At 36.7% G+C, this 17,742-nt stretch overlaps 1 protein-coding gene across 3 annotated transcripts in view; it reads right to left on the bottom strand.

Moving 5' to 3' along the window:
- NETO2 (neuropilin and tolloid like 2) overlaps positions 1-17,742 on the bottom strand; it is a 65,426-nt gene that overhangs the window by 23,928 nt on the left and 23,756 nt on the right. For all 3 annotated transcript variants that reach the window (XM_070388475.1, XM_070388477.1, XM_070388476.1), the window contains exon 7: positions 1,305-1,533. In XM_070388475.1, coding sequence (XP_070244576.1) covers positions 1,305-1,533 — 229 coding nt within the window. The remainder of the gene's footprint in view (positions 1-1,304; positions 1,534-17,742) is intronic.

Below are 17,742 nucleotides of genomic sequence, written 5' to 3'. Positions count from 1 at the left end.
AAGGGTGTTTTGGAAACATGGTTGATTCTAAGGCTCAAAAGAGAAAACAAACGTTGAGCCTGGTTCATTCTTACCTTCTGTATCAGAAAAGGAAGCGATTAAAAAATAACAGGCTTACCCAAAGAGTACAGGATGCAAACTGAAGGAGCTCCCAATAGCCAAAGCTGGGATGTTTAGCACCAAAGTAAATGCTATTGTAGAATTTTATATATATATATAATAGAGTAAAATAAATATCCATGAGCTCATAGTGACACAAATAGAATAAATAAATGTGGGGGAAAGAATAGCTCTTCCTCACAAAATTGTAATTAACAAATGTAGAAAGAATGATGCAAACAGAAAACCACCTTGAAGTAAATACTATAGTAGTAGTTATTACAGGCAGAAACCATTAATGGATGCTAATGTTAGTGAGCAAAAGGGTATTTGCATACTCTCAGAGTTATTAATTTGAAAAGAAAAACTGTTAAGTTTATAGTGTACAAATGTGGCAGATGATCCAAGTTAGTGTGAGGCAAACCCACATTATGTACTGAGAAAGGTGGAATGTGATTTCTATTGTATTCTTGACAGACACGCATAACCTCAGTTCACGAGAGAGAGACCATCAGAGAAACCTAAACCGATGGACATTCTACTAAGTAGCTAGTCAGTGCTCTTCAACTGCATTCAGGTCATTAGACACTGAGAAAGTGCCACAAACAGAGCAAACTAAAGGAGACATGACAAAAGCAATGTGCGATTCTGGATCAGAAAAGGACATTAATGAGAAAATTAGTGGGTTTTGAGTAAGGTCTATATACTGGTTAATAATACTGCATCAGTGTTAACATTCAGCTTTACTATGGTATTGTAAGACGTTAACATTAGGGGAATCTGAGTGAAGGGCACAGGAGAACGCTACTATTTTACAACTTTTTATAAGCTTAAAATTACTTTAAAAAATTTAAAAAAGAAAACAGTCTATCTAAATCTTTGGGGAGCATGGTTTGGTGGATTCACAATTATTTACCAAGATGAATTCATACTACTGATAATTATTTTTAATTTTGAAAATCCTGAGAGAAGTCTCCACTTTTTGCAGTCCCTACTATATATCTTTCTAACTGGTAGTGTTGCAATTTATGCATTACTATGCTTTTTTTTCACCCATGACAGTCAATTCTTTAATACACACTAAGACCTACTTACTTCTACATTCTGTGACTAGCAGTCTTTGTGAAAAGGAAATGCTCAATAACTATATTTTGAGTAAATGAGCATATACAAACATCTCACTGCTATAGAAAGTATTTACTTACGCTCCACAAAGGAAGTAAAGAGCATTCTGAACCTGCTTAGCCGACTACCTTCATCTGCCCACATGCGTATCACCCCAACTCCCGTCTTAAGCATTACATCGTTGGCCACAGTGCTGCAAAATTTGGCCTTCAGATTTTCAATAGAACTGCTTCCATCGTAGACGGCAACGAAGTTTCTCTTGCATTCATTTGAGTGCTCCATTTGATAATCTAGGAACCTCAAATAAATCTGTAACATTAAAACAAAGAAAAACAGTGCTTTTAAAAAGACATTCATTTTAATTTTCTAGTTCTATTATCCAATCAATATGTAACATGGACTGAACTGAATTGTAACAGCTGACAGAAAAAACAATAGATAAAAGGCTGACGCCTAAGAAGGTAAAAAAGAACTAAGACTAATGTTCTGTTTCTTTGGTTGTCTTAACAACGGAACCAAGCGTTATGGAACCTAAAGCTTGCAAACGTTTTGTCTATAAAGAGAAATTTTTTGCTTCACGAGGCATGACTATCGTACATATTTTCCTTATTATAAAAACAATCTTACGGTACTGACAAACTGGGAAAATAAAAGAAACATTCATAATTCTTTCACTCTGACAATTACTATGATTAACTTTTTTCAGTTTTTCACATTTTTAAAATCTGAGCTTAATTTTAAGATACACACACTCTGCTTTTGCTGTAACACATCAGAACTTACCTATCGCTTCATAATTGTAATCATTCCTATGATGTCATTTATTTACCCACTATCCTACTGTTGCACATGTAAGTGGTTTTATGATTTTACTCCATAGATTAACAATTTCTAAATTTTTAGTCGCAAAGACTTAAACTGGAGTTTCAAAATAAGCACTAGCATTCTATTGCCTAGTATCCCCTTTCCTCAAATTTCATAGGCAGTCTGCTACCCAGCACTCAAGTCTTCTTAAAATGTGCATTCTTATTTGAAGAGTTCCATTAGACTTTAGGCTTAGAAACACCTTGAGCAAAATCTCCAAAAGAACAGAGTGAAACAGGTACTGTTCTTTAAGGGCTGGGAGGAAATTAAGGCTCACGGGGACTAAGGAACTTGCCCAAGGTTACTTAGGGCGAGGATGTGAACCTAAGCTGGTCTGAATCTTATTAAGATGTGTGGTCTTCACATTCCCTGGGATGCCTTTCATGTGTGTGCATGCATGCACGACACATCCACACACTCTTCACATACATGGTTCATTTCTGGATATAGTGCTCATAAGGAACCTAAAGCTTGTTCATATGTGACTCTACAACTAAAGTAAAACTTTAATGAATGAAGAATAAAGATTTCTTTGGTTGCCACTGGAGATGTCTAGTAGGTCACCTTGCTGATTGCTATCTCTGAGGCAGCAGTATGATGACACACCTACACTGTAATTTAAAGGGCTTCATAAAACAAAACCATATTCCCCCCTGCCCCACAAATACCTTGATGACATAAAACTAAGAACAAAAACTCAAAAATATATCTGAGTTAAATTTTGACCAGTAACTCTGGCTTATTTGAAATGACCAATTTGCCACTTTCATGAGCAAAATTACTGGTAATGTACTTCCATTTCAAAACTTCACAAAACCTCATAAATGTATTTTAACACAGAAGTAATATGTTTGTTTAAAATATACAATCTGTTTTCATTCCTGTCTCCATCATTTATATAACCAGGACATTCTGCTCATGGTTGTCTGGTGGTGAGTATCACTAATATTCGTTATTGTTTGTCTTCTCCGTTGGACTGTATGGTCTTCCAATGAGAGTGTCAATGTGCTATCCAGTATAATTCTTGCTTAGGAAGAGCAATCAATGAAAAAGTGAACAGGTTTGTAAAACCTAGTTTTGATAGAGCTGAATATCAGGAAGACCATCAAGAAGTCTGAAGTATTTACTCTCTATTGTTTTTTTTTAAATCCAAAGAAACACCATACTTGTGTAAGGCCATAGTAAATGCACTTTAAATATGTAACTTTTAAAAATCAAAGTTTTAAGGTAAGTCATATGACAAAAATAACATTCTTTCCTATTGTGAATACAGTTAAATATTGACATTAATAGTTTAATTCAACTAATCTTCAGAAAATATTTCTAACATTATGAGGCTAACAAATTGAAATGGGTGGATCGGGGCACAAATTACTCTTCTCTCATCCAGACTGCAGAAGATCTTTAATTAAACATAAACACTCTTGGCCTCCTACCTACTCCTACACCCTCCCAGGGAAGTGGAGAGAGTCCCCTGGATCAGGGATGGTATTTGGTCACTTTCCCTTTCCTCCTTCCCTGGACCAATGAATGAGAATAACAGTGACCTGGGTAAGCGGGTCTCTTCTGTAGATGCACTTTCCTCAGGTGGGATGTTCCAGCCTAGGCTTAGGTAGGAGGTGGACCTGGTGGGTAGGGAATTAGCAGGTCTCACTATAAGCTGCTTCCTAGCCTTTATTACAATAAAAGGGCTATTCTGAAGCTCCACTGTCTCAACTGGTTCATAACTCCAATGGGGAAAAGGACGCTTTTTATTAGAGGCCCCAAAGACCGCAAAAGAAATGCAATGAGATCCTCAGAAAGCTGTTATTTTTATGGAAAGGCCACTGATAAAACTAAAACACTACTTAAATGCGAATACCGATTTTTATACGTAAGTGAATTTTTCTTGAATATCACCTGTAAACTAGTTTACCCCATTTTGAGTATTCAAGGGTTATTGTGGTCTTTTAACATTTTCTCTTTTAAAATGAAATCATCTGTTTACTCTTTTAGTTGAACCCAATTAAAAAATTTTGATCCAATTTCTATGTCAAGTGTTTTTTATGTTAACTTTAAAAAATTAATTTACTTTTATATATTAAAAGTAACCTTCTTCAATATTTAACATTCTAGGTTACATTCCTAAAAAACATATGCATATAAAATCATTTCTTCATGAGCTATTTTATAAAAGAGCCACATTGAAAGTATTAATTTCACTTAAGTATTTAAATAATTATTACATATTAAAAAACCCCCCAAACCCACAAACCCACCTCACCTCTGCACAGTCATCCCTCAGTAGCAATGGGTAATTGGCTCTAGGAAGGTCCTGCTCTGGATACCAAAATCTGCAGGTGCTCAAGTCCTACAGTGCAACCTTTGTATTTGTGGTTCTGTGTCTACAGACACAACCAACTGCAGATTCTATAGCACTATAATATTTACCAAATAAAACCTATATATGTGGACTTGTACAGTTCAGTTCTGTGTACAGCTGAGCCTTGAACATGGGTTTCATATATGCAGGTCCATTTAAGTGGTATTCAGTAATCACAGACTATAGTATTACACTATGCTTCCCTGGTGGCTCAGATGGTAAAGAATCTGCATGAAATGTGGGAGACCTGTGTTCGATCCCTGGTTTGGGAAGATTCCCTGGAGAAGGGAATGGCAACCCACTCTAGTATTCTTGTCTGGAGAATTCCATGGACAGAGGAGACTGGAGGGCTACAGACCATTGGGTTGCAAAGAGATGAACATGACTGAGTGACTAACACTTTCACTTTCTTTCACAGTACTATACAGTCTGTAGCTGGTTGAATCTGAGGATGTGGAACCTCAGATACCAAGGGTTGACTATAAAGTTATACTCAGAATTTCAATTGCGAGTGGTCAGTGACCCTAGCCTCTATGTCGTTCAAGGGTCAATTGTACAACTAAAGCCATCTATGTTCCTACTATCTTTCCTACATTCCCTGTTTTGAGTATAATTTTTATAATTACTATGTACATTTTTAGACTTTTAAATTTGCTGCTGTTACTGCTAAGTCGCTTCAGTCGTGTCCGACTCTGTATGACCCCATAGACGGCAGCCCACCAGGCTCCCCTGTCCCTGGGATGCTCCAGGCAAGAACACTGGAGTGGGTTGTCATTTCCTTCTCCAATGCATGAAAGTGGAAAGTGAAAGTGAAGTTGCTCAGTCGTGCCCGACTCTTAGCCACCCCATGGACTACAGCCTACCAGGCTCCTCCGTCCATGGGATTTTCCAGGCAAGAGTACTGGAGTGGGGTTGCCATTGCCTTCTCCGTTTAAATTTATGTATCTATAAAAACATATAGTATTTTTGTATATTTTTATTTGTGTATTTTAAAATCTTGTATCAATTGTTGAAATAAGTCACTACTTATCCATTTTCCTTTTGGACATTTAGCTTGCTTGCAGTTTTTAAAATATTAAATATTGCTGTAAACATGCTTGCGTTCTGACTGCGCTCTCACACAGTGAGCACCTGGGTACACTTAGAAGCGTGGCTGCTGTGTCATAGGACGTGACCATCTTCATCTTCACCAGGGCATGCCCAATGGCCTTCCAAAGTGGTTGCAGCAATTTATTCTCCCAAAGCAAGTTGAGAGCATCTCCATTCTTCAATCCTTGTTGATACTTGGTCACATCAAGACATTCAATCACATCTCAAGTAATATAAAATTCTCTGACAAATGCACAGGGTCAAGTGACAGACACCATAATCAAGAACAGTTCCATCACCCTCCGCCTGCGAAAATCCTTTCCAGCTCCTCAGCAGTCCAAATCCATCTTCAACTTTAATTCCTGGCAACCAGTCTCTTGCTGTCCTGTATTTCCACCTTTCCCATAAATGTTATAATTTCATATAAATAAAATCATAGTATATTCTGAGTCAGGATTCTTTCAGTTAGCACAATGCATGTGAGATTCTCCTATGCACCTGCCTCCCCAATAGTCTGTATCTCATTACTCCTGAATAGATTTCACTACACAGATGTACCACAGTTTATTAACAACGGAAGAGTATTTGGACTGTTTCCAGTTTTTGTCTATTATGGATAAAGCTACTGTAAACATTTACATTCAAGTTTTTTTATGTGTAAACATGTTTTCCTTTCTCCTGGCTACCCTGCCAGGAGACTGCTCACTCACATGGTAACTTTATAGGAAATCACCAAGCTGTTTTCCAAAATGGCTATATCATTCTGTATTCCTACCAGGAGTCTTACCACATTCCCAATTGCTCTATATAGCTCCCAGAGCCTGGTATTGTCTGTTTTAAAATATTAGTGCTGTAATAGAGGTAGAGAGCTATTCCATTGTGGTTTTAATTTACAGTTTTCAAATGCTGAAATATTCTCTGGCGCCTGTTCAAAATCTCCTACTCATTTTAAAATTAGGTACTTTTCTTATAGTTGAGTTTTGAGTTCTGGATTAAAGAAATCTTTTGACAAGTGATTTACAAATATTTTCTCTTAGTGGCTTTTCTTTTCATTCAACAGTGAAAAGGAAAAGCTTTAATTTTAATGAAGTTCAATTTATAGTTTTTTTAAAATAGATTCTTCTTTGATGTCTTATCTAAGAACTCTTTCCCTAACCCAAAGTTTTCACCTATGTTTTCTTCTAAGTTTTACAGTATTTACTTGTGTTTATAATCCAGTTTAGGTTAATTTTTAATATAAGGTATAAATACAGGTATAGGTTAAAATTCTTTTTTTTTTTTTTAAATATGGTTATCTGGTTGTTCTTAGCACCATTTGTTGAAGACAAGACTATCCACTGAACTGACATTGTATTTCTAAAAAAAATAAATCATATTTGTGTGAATCCTTTTCTGAGTTCTGTTCTGTTCCACTGATCTCTGTGTCTGTCATCTGTCAGTACCACACTGTTCTGGTTACTGAAGATCTGAAATCAGGTAGTGAGTATCTGTATTTTTTGAACACTGTTTTGGCTTTTGTAATTCCTCGCATTTTCATTATACTCTAAAAAGTTTGTCTACATTTACAAAAACATAGCAGAGGTTTTAATTTGAACTGTGCTTGTTTATACAGATCTATTTCAGAAGAACTTCTGTTAACACCACTGAGTCCACCTCAATAGGTATACACAGTATTGCTGTTGTTTGGTTGCTAAGTTGTGTTCAACTCTGCAACCCCATGAGCTGCAGCAGACCAGACTTCCCTGTCCTTCCCTATCTCCCAGAGTTTGCTTAAACTCATGTCCATTTAGTCAGTGATGTCATCCAACCATCTTATCCTCTGTCTCCCCATTCTCCTCCTGCCCTCAATCGTTCCCAGCATCAGTCTTTTCCAACGAGTCAGCTCTTCACATCAGGTGGCCAAAGTATTGAAGCTTCAGCATCAGTCCTTCCAGTAGATATTCAAGGATGATTTCCTTTAGGATTTACTTGATCTCCTTGCTGTTCAAGGGACTTTCAAGAGTGTTCTCCAGCACCACAGTTCAAAACCATCAATTCTTCAGCATTCAGCTTTCTTTATGGTTCAACTCTCACATCTGTACATGACTACTGGAAAAACCATAGCTTTGACTATGCAGACCTGTGTCAGCAAAGTGACGTCTCTGCTTTTTAATATGCTGTTTAGGTTTGTCATACTTTTCTTCCAAAGAGCAAGTTGTCTTTTAATTTCGTGGCTTCAGTCACCATCCACAGTGATTCTGGAGTCCAAGAAAATAAAATGTCAGTGTTTCCACTTCTTCCCCATCTATTTACCATGAAGTGATGGGACCGGATGCCATGATCTTAGTTTTTTGAATGTTGAGTTTTAAACCAGCTTTTTCTCTCCTCTCTCACCCTCATCAAGAGGCTCTTTAGTTCCCCTTCACTTTAGACCACTACAGTAGTTTCATTTGCATATCTGAGGTTGTTGATAATTCTCCCAGCAATCTTAATTTCAGCTTATAACTCATCCAGTCCAGGACTTTGCATGATGTACTCTCCATAGGAGTTAAACAGACAGGGTGACAATATACAGCCTTGAAGTGCTCCTTTTCCAATTTGGAACGTCTGTTGTTCCACATTTGGTTCTAAGTGCTGCTTCTTGTCCTGCAATCAGGTTTCTCAGGAGTCAGGTAAGGGGGTCTGGTATTCCCATCTCTTGAAGAATTTTCCAGTTTGTTGTGATTTACACAAAGTCTTTAGTGTAGTCAATGAAGCAGATGTTTTGTTAGAATTCCCTTGCTTTTTCTATGATCCAACGGATGTTGGCAATTTGATCTCTGGTTCCTCTGCCTTTTCTAAATCCAGCTTGCACATATGGAAGTTCCCAGTTAATGTACTGCTGAAGCCTAGCTTGAAGGATTTTAAGCATCATCTTGCTAGCATGAGAAATGAGTGTAATTGTATGGTAGTTTGAACATTCTTTGGGATTGCCTTTGGGATTGGAATGAAAACACGTATTTATTCAGGTCTTTTAATTTTTTATCAGGGTTCTGCAGTTTATACAGGCTGTGTTTTTTTTTTTTTTGGGTGGGGGGAGGCAAGGGCTACTTTAAATGGTATTGCTGCTTTCTTAATTTTGAACTTCAATTGCTCATTCTTCAAATATTCAATCAGACAATACAACTGACCCTTGATCAACATGGGACGTAGAGGCGTGGACCCTCCTTGCAGTCAAAAATCCATGTATAACTTCACAGTCATCCCACAGTATCCTTGGTTCTACATTTGTGGATTCAACTAACCATTGATGGTGTAGTAGTAGGTATTTATCCATAAAAAAAAAAATCTCTGTGAAAATAGATCAGTGCAGTTCAAACACATCTTATTCAAGTATCAACTACATATAAAACAATACAACTGACATTTATCTATCGGCCTTTTATCCAACCTTGCTACACTGACTTCTTTATTCCAGGAGTTTTTTGAGGGTACATTTCATGTTAATTTTTTACATAGATAATTATGTCATCTGGAAAAATAGTTTTTTTGCCACGTTTCACTGTCTACAACTTCCAGTATGGTGTTCAGTGGCAGTTATCTTGTTGCTAATTTTGAGGGGAAAAAGCATTCAGTATGGTGTCAGCTGTACATTTTGGTAGACATCCTTTATCAGGTTATAGAAGTTCCACTCTTCTTAATTTTCTGATATTTTCATCATGAATGGGTGTTGATTCTTTTAACAAACTGAGATAATCATGTAGCATTCTTTCTTAACATATTGAATCATATTGATTTTTCAAATGTGAATCAGCCTTGCATTCTTGGGATAAACCACACTTGGTTATAGTTTTTCAACGTATTATACTTTTTAATATGTTGATTTAGACTGGTCAATACTTTGTTAGGGATTTTTGTATCTATTTTCTGGAGTAACAATTATGATGCCAATTCCAACATGTGGGTCTTTGCTCTGCATACCCCCACTACAACAGCAATCCTCAAATATCAGTTAGGTGTCCTACAATTCAATCCAGTGATGACTCCAGCTATCCAGAGACAGCATCAGATTTCAAAGGTTAAGGGCTTACTCCCAGGGGAATGGCCTCCACTTCAGAGGCCAAACACAAGGTCAGGCTGTCACGTGATACTGACTCACTACAAGTCTGAGTTTCCTAAGGTCTCATTCTTGTTGTTCAGTTGCTCAGTTGTGTCTGACTCTTTGTGACCCCACAGACTGCAGCACACCAGGCTTCCCTGTCCTTCACCATCTCCTGGAGCTTGCTCAAACTCTCATCCATTGAGTCAGTCATGCCATTCAACCATCTTGTCCTCTGTCGTCCCCTTCTCTTCCTGCCTTTAATCTTTCCCAGCATCAGGGTCTTTTCTAATGAATTGGCTCTTCGCATCAGGTGGCCAGAGTATTGGAGCTTCAGCTTCAGCATAAGCCTTTCTAAAAAAAATATTCAGGATTGATTTTCTCTAGGGTTGACTGGTTTGATCGCCTTGCAGTCCAAGGGACTCTCAAGAGTCTTCTCCAACACCACAGCTCAAAAGCATTAATTTCTGGATTCCTTTAATTTAGTTTAATAGAGTGTTTAATAGTTTAAATTTAAAAGTTTAATTTAATTTAATAAAGTGGCTTACAGGACTCAGAACATCAGTTTACTTACAAGATTACCGGCTACCCTGGTAATGAGCTTCCATATTCAATGGATTTCCAGAAGTCACCTCGTTAAAATAAACTCACTTGTGGTTGAAAGGAGCTTGTTATTAATAACAACACACCCACTTCAGGTTTATAAAGGCTCTGAAACATTTTCAGAAACTGAGAATAAGAGACTAAATGTTGTTAACATAAGATGCTCTCATTGCTCTTACCATTCAGGAAATTTCAAGGGTTTTGTGAGCTCTGTGCCAGAAATGGGGATGAACACCAAATATATGTATTTCCTATTATCAAGCAAAACATCATAGGGGGAATACTGATCAGTAGTTTCCATATAATGTCTTTGGTGGTTTCAGTGTGATGCTTGTCTTAAGAATTTAGAAGTGTTCCTCTTCTTTTACTTCCTGGAAGAGACTAAGAAGAATCAGCATCATTTCTTCTTTAAATATTTGATGTAATTTGTGTTGTAAGAAGGTTCTAAACTGTGAATTCATTACAAATACATAGTCATACAGATTACATATTTCTTCTTAGATGTGTTTGGGCAGCTTGAGGCTTTTAAGGAATTTGTCATTTCATTTGAGACATTCAATTTGGGCACAGAAAGGTCCACTGTTTTAATGGAGGGTCTATAATGATATCCTCTCTTGTTCCTGATATTGGTAAAATGGTTTATATCAGATTATTTACCATTTCTGTACACCGTATTTTTACATTTACCATAATTATTTACCATATTCCCCACTTTCATTCATGATATTTGAAGATTCATTCTAGTGCCATTTCTCTTTTATCTAAAGAACTTCCTTTAGCATTTCTTTTATAGCATGTCTGCTATGGGGTAGCACAGAGTCGGACACGACTGAAGCGACTTCACAGCAACAGCAGGCAATGAATTCTTTGTCTTTGCTGGGGCTCTGTCTTTGTTTGCCCTCATTTCTGAAAAGATATTTCTGCTGGATATAAAATTCTGAATTTTACAGTTCTTTATTTCAGCATTTAAAGGTTTTGATACACAGTCTTTGGGTTTGATAATTTCTGCAGAGAAATCCATAGTCTGAATATTTAAATTGTCGTTCCCTTATATAATGCATAATTTCTGTCAGATCTCAAAGCTTTCAACCTTTGGTTTCAAGAAATTTGATTTGATATGACTAGGCTTTGTATTTTGTTTTTTATCCTGTTTAGTGTTTGCTATGCTTCACGAATCTGTAAATTTATGTCCTTCACCAAATTTTTTGCAATTATTTCTTCAAATGTTTTTTCTGTAACATCTTTTCCTCTTCTTCTGGTACTTAAGTTACATGAATTCTACATCTTTTGAAATTGTCCACACAGGTCCCTAAAGCTTTTGCATAATTTATTTTCAATCTTTTTTTCTCAATTCAGATTAGGTAGTTTCTACTGAACCCTCTTGAAGTTTACTGCCTTTCCTTCATTCTTATATTGGCCCACACACCGAATAATTTCTTCAAAAATTTAAGATGTATTTCTTCAGTTCTAAAATTTCCACTTGGTTCTTTTTTATAGCTTCTACTTCTCTGCTAAGTTCTATCTTTTCACTCATTTCAGGAATGTTTACCTTCATCTCATGGAACATGGTTACATTATTGATTTAAAATCTTTTGATAATTGTCATCTGACTACTGTTAGGGTTGGGATCTCCTGTATTCCCCTTTCAGAAATAATCACATTTCCCTGGTTCTTTATATTGTAATTAAAAAATTATATCCTGGACATTTTGAATATAATATTGAGACTCTGGGTCCTTAAAAACCTGTGGAAAATGTTGAGTTCTGTTGCTTTTCAGGACGCCTACTCAGTGCGGTTCAGGCTGCATGTACTGCCTCTTTGTCTGGGTGTGAGTTCCACGTGCTGGTTCAGTTGTCAAGGCCTTTGCTATGCCATGCAGACTTGCCCGAGGCATACCCTGCTCAGGCACCTGGGCAGTGTTTACAATGCACTGTGGTCCTCAATACCTTTGCCGTGTTTCTGCGGGCCTGCTGCGTGCATATGTAGCTCAGGGCTAAGCCAGAATTAGTACCTTCCTTTCTCTAGCTCCCTGCTCTCCAAGGCTTCCTTCTCATTCTCTGGATAACCTGGTTCCCTCTTCCTGGTTCCTCTGCTGGCTAGAAAGATAAATTTTCCTCAGTTTTTAGTCTCCCGATTTGCTGTGAGTTCTGAGTGACTAAGCACAAAGAGGAAAAAAAACAAGAACAATGGGAATTTCCTCCATACATCACCTTATGTTCTCCTAAAGTCCACCAGTTAGGACATGGGGTTTCTCTCGGGGTTTTAGTTGTTACTATAGCTGCTGTGACTGGTGCTAACTTTGGGCAGAGTTAGTAAGGGGAAAAAAACAAATCAACCAGGGAAGCCCCATCCAGTTTGTGGGGGCCCCTCTCTCAGTGTTCTGGCTAGCAAACTTTCTGTGTCTATACCTGCTGTCTGTTCTACAAAGAGAAAGAAAAAACCCACAACTAGTAGTTTGTTGTTTGGGTTAGTTGAATACTAACCCCAAAAGGGGGTATTAGTATTCAAGTTTTGAATACTTCCCTTCCAACCCACTTTCTAATGGTTACTTTTCAGAATCCTCATGCAATTGCTTTCTGTACTCTATCTAGTTTTCAGTTATAATAAGAGCCATAAGCTACAGTAGGATTATAATATCTTGGCTGATTCTAGAAGTCACTTATTTTAAGGGAATAAAATTGATAAATTTTACCTTTATGGTTTGTACTTTGTGTCTTCTGTTTTTAATAAACTGTTTCCCAGCCAAAGGTTACATAACTATACTCCTGTATTTTCTTCTAGAAGTTTTAGTTTTAACATTTATGCCAAGTGCAAAACAGGTTATCTCACATCAATAGTCAATTGTTGTAACATCAATTATTAAGTGTTTCCTTTTGATCTAGCATGCTATAATATTATATACTAAGCTTCCATACATACGAGGTCCTATGTTTTGATACTTTATTCAGTTTTATCAGTTTGCATACCCCAGTGATAAATGCATTCCATCCAACCACCACAGTATCATCTCAAAGGTAAGTACTCTCACTTTCTTTTTATTCAAAATTGTCATGGTTCTTCTGGACCCTTTCCTCTTTATGTGAATTTCAGAATTAGCTTGCTAAGTTCCCTCAGAAAGCCCTATGGGGATTTGGCTTGCAATTTTAAATTGATTAATTTGGGAATAAACATTTCCATCTTCTCATACATGAAAATGGTGTATGTCTCTCTGATTTCCCCCATTTCTGTAGGTCTTCTTTTCTGTATTTCAATATAATTTGAAAAATTACTTCCTGGTATGATTTTGTGTTTCACTTTCAAATTACTTTTGGAAAGCAATTTATTTTTATAATTGATGAACTTTTTTTCTCTTGTCACATTGTTGTTCAGTCGCTAAGTCATGTCCGACTCTTCATGATCCCATGGCCTATAGCACACCAGGCTCCTCTGTCCTTCACTATCTCGGAGTTTGCTCAAAATCACATCCATTGAGTCTGTGATGCATCTCACCCTCTGCTGCCCCTTCTCCTTTTGGCTTCAATCTTCCTCAGCATCTGAAGCTTTTCCAATGAGCTGGCTCTTCATATCAGGTGGCCAAAGTATTGGAGCTTCAGCATCAGTCCGTCCAATGAATATTCAAGGTTGACTTTCTTTAGGACTGAGTGGTTTCATCTCCCTGCAGCCCAAAGGATTCTCAAGTCTTTTCCAGGACCACAATTTGAAAGCATCAATTCTTTGTCCTCAGCCTTCTTTATGGTTCAACTCTCACATCTGTACATGACTAGTGGAAAAATCATAGCTTTGACTATATGGACCTTTGTTGGCAGAGTGGTGTCTCTGCTTTTTTAGGTGTGTTATAGCTTTCCTTCCAAGGAGCAAGCATGTTTTAATTTCATGGCTGCAGTCAGCATCCACAGTGATTTTGGAGGACAAGAAAATAAAATCCGTCACTGCATTCATTTGTTGCACTGACCACCACCAAATAAAGTACTGGCAATAGACATAAGCTTAAAGAAAATGATTTTAAGGTTTCACCATTATGATGTTTGCTATAGGATTTTAGAAGATATTTTTCATCATGCTGAAGATATATCCTATGTTGGAATTACTGATTTTCATTCATCAATAGATTTTAAGTTTTATTGATTTTTTGCATCTATTGATATATGTGGATTTATCTCCTTTAATGTGTCAATATGCTAAACCATATCATTTGATTTTCTATTTTCTCACAGTAAGCTGTCCACAAATGTCAAAGATAAGCCCATCTTTGGTCAAGTTTTCTAAAAAATACTTGTTAGGTTTAGTTTGTTGCTACTTAGTCTTTTGGGTCTTTTTCTCTCTCCTTCATTTTACAAATAAGTCTCTGTTTTAAAATTCTCTCATGCTATCTATTTAGTTTTGATAAAACAGGCTGGGGAAAGTTCTTCTTCAGTTTTCTAAAACAGTTTATATAACAGTTTTATATAGCATGTTCCTTAAATATTTGGTAAAATCTAATTAGGGCAGTTTTTCTGTTATCATATTTTAAGTATTAGCTTGGTACAAAAGTAATTGCATTTTTGGATTGTGAATTTTAAATCATTATAACTAGATTCAAACATATTTTTGTTAGACAAAATAGGAACCATTACAATCAACACATTTTTGCCAACAAGATACAAGTTTGTTTATTTCTGTAGCATAAAAATCCATGCTGCAGGATTCAACAAACTCTCAGAAAGCATTTTCTGCATCCTGCTGGTTATGAAAGTGTTTTCCCTGCAAAAAGTTGTCAAGATGCTTGAAAAAGTGGCAGTCCACTGGCTAGAGGTCAGGTGAATACGCTGGATGAGGCAAAACCTCTGATTCATTCACCTTCTGAAGCACGTTGTGCAACATGTAGTCAGAATCAGATATTATGGAGAAAAACAAGGCTCATTTTTATAAAATTTTTATGTTTTTACGTTATGAAAGTATGATAGCACATTTACAGTAGACTTGGAAAATACAGAACAAGATTACATGTAGTTCCACTATATATTAGAATTGACCCATTCTGTTGACCAAGGCCAGCTGCAGGCACTGAAGTTTTCGGTGCATCTCATTGACTTGCTGAGCATACTTCTCAGATGGATTGCTTTTGCCAGGATTCAGAAAGCTATGTGGATCAGACTGGCAGCAGACCACCAAACAGTGACCATGACCTTTTCTGGGTACAAGTTTAACTTTGGGAAGTGCTTTGGAGCTTCTTCTTGGTCCAATCACTGAGCTGGTCCTTGCTGGTTGTCATATACAATCCAACTGAGAAATGGTTGCTGTTGTTGAGTACAATAAGAGAAACCAACAATTCTTTTGATTTGTGGTTAGTGGCACCCCACTCCAGTACTCTTGCCTGGAAAATCCCATGGGCGGAGGAGCCTGGTAGGCTGCAGTCCGTGGGGTTGCACAGAGTCGGACACGACTGAGTGACTTCACTTTCACTTTTCACTTTCATGCATTGGAGAAGGAAATGGCAACCCACTCCAGTGTTCTTGCCTGGAGAATCCCAGGGACAGGGGAGCCTGGTGGGCTGCCGTCTATGGTGTCACACAGAGTCGGACACGACTGAAGCGACTTAGCAGCGGCGTGAGCTATCAACTTATCAAGCTTTTCCACCTTTCTAATTTGCTTCAAATGCCAAATGACCACAGAATGGTTGATGTTGAGTTCTTGGACAACTTCTTGTGTAGTTCTAAGAGGATCAGCTTCAATGATGGCTCTCAACTTGTCATTATCAACTTCTGATGGCCAGCCACTATGGTCATCTTCAAGGCTCTCATCTCCTTTGTGGAACTTTCTGAACTACCACTGCACTGTATGCTCATTAGTAGTTCCTGGGCCAGATGCACTGCTGATGTTGAGAATTGTCTCTGCTGCTTTTTTGACCCATTTTGAACTCAAAATAAGAAAATTGCTCAAAAATGCTTTTTGTCTAATATCATTTCTATAGTCTAAAATAAACAGCAAGTAATAAAGTCATTAGCAAAAAATACAGTGAGAAATGCATATTAAAATGATTATAATACAACATTTATTTAAGAATGTACTCCAGTATCAAATGGCAAAGTTTAACAATGCAAAGCCACAATTACTTTTGTACCAATCTAATACAAAATCAGTTTTGTCAATTTGTTAAGAGTTTATTTAGCTTTTCTATTTCTTTGACTTTGATAAATTATATGTATGTAAACATGTACGCATACACATACATTATATATTTCAGTAAATTGTTCACTTAGACTGTTCACAAATATATTAGCAAAGAACAATCTAAAGTATTTCGATTACGGAAAATTTCAAACACACAAAAGCAGACAAAATAGTGTCATAAACTCATTTTACCCATTCCCTAACTTTAGCTTTATCTTCCCTGATAGCTCAGTTGGTAAAGAATCTGCCTGCAACGCGGGATACCTGGGTTTGATCCCTGGGTTGGGAAGATCCCTGGAGAAGGGAAAGGCTACCCACTCCAGTATTCTGGCCTGGAGAATTCCATGGACTGTATAATCCATGGGGTCGCACAGTCGGACGTGACTAAGCAACTTTCACATTCACACCCTTCATACTTTCACTTCTGCCTCACATATTATTCTAAGACAAATTCTAGAGATATCATTTTATGTGTAATTAGTTTCATATATAAGGTTAAAGATGTTAAAAAATAACTTCATACTATTATTAACCAAATGAATAATTCCTTAGTATCAAATTCTAGTGTTCAGACTTCTAATTGTCTCTTAATGTTCCTTGCCTTTTGTAGTTTGTTTGAATCCAAACCCATTTGACTTGTACTTTTTTAATCTGTACACTCCCCTGCTGGTTTTCTTTTTCCCTTTGTTATTTATTGAGGAAATGCTATTCTTTGCTGCTGTTGTTCAGCAAGTATTCTTCATAGTTTGTCTTACAATGCTTTTTTTTTTTTTTAAATCAGCTGTAGTTGAGTGAATGACCTTTCCCGCTTCTAATATTGTCTTTTTTCTACATTACTCTTGCCAGAAGTATGCTTGTTGCTATTTTTTTTTTAAACAAAAGGCCAGCTTTTGGTTTTGTTGAGTCTTCCTTTCTGTAAATTTTGAAATTCATTTATCTCTGGTCTTCTGTTATTATCCTTTCTTTGGATTCTTCAGCTTATTAAATTTAAATCTTTTTCTTCTTCTAAAATTAGTATTTATGATCACAAATTCCCTAAAGTACACTTAGGGATATCCTGCAAGTTACAATATGTAGTATTTTCACTATTGCTAAGTTTTTTTTTTATGAATGTGTTCAAATTTTCATTCTAATTTCTTCTGTGATGTATCAATTACTAGATGATATATTATTATTTCTGAACATTTTTTTAAAATTGAAGTTGACTTACAGTGTTAATTTCTGCTGTACCATTCAGTTATACACATATATAGGCATGTGTGTATACGTAGATATACACATTTTAAAGACACTGCTTTCCATTATGGTTTAACTCAACTATACCTATCGAATATAGTTCCTTGTGTTATATAGTAGGACTTTGTTGTTTATCCATTCTACATGTAATAGTTTG

This window comes from Bos mutus, chromosome 18 (genome assembly GCF_027580195.1).
Source record: "Bos mutus isolate GX-2022 chromosome 18, NWIPB_WYAK_1.1, whole genome shotgun sequence".
Taxonomy (NCBI): Eukaryota; Metazoa; Chordata; class Mammalia; order Artiodactyla; family Bovidae; genus Bos; species Bos mutus.
This window is presented reverse-complemented; position numbering and strand designations above follow the sequence as displayed.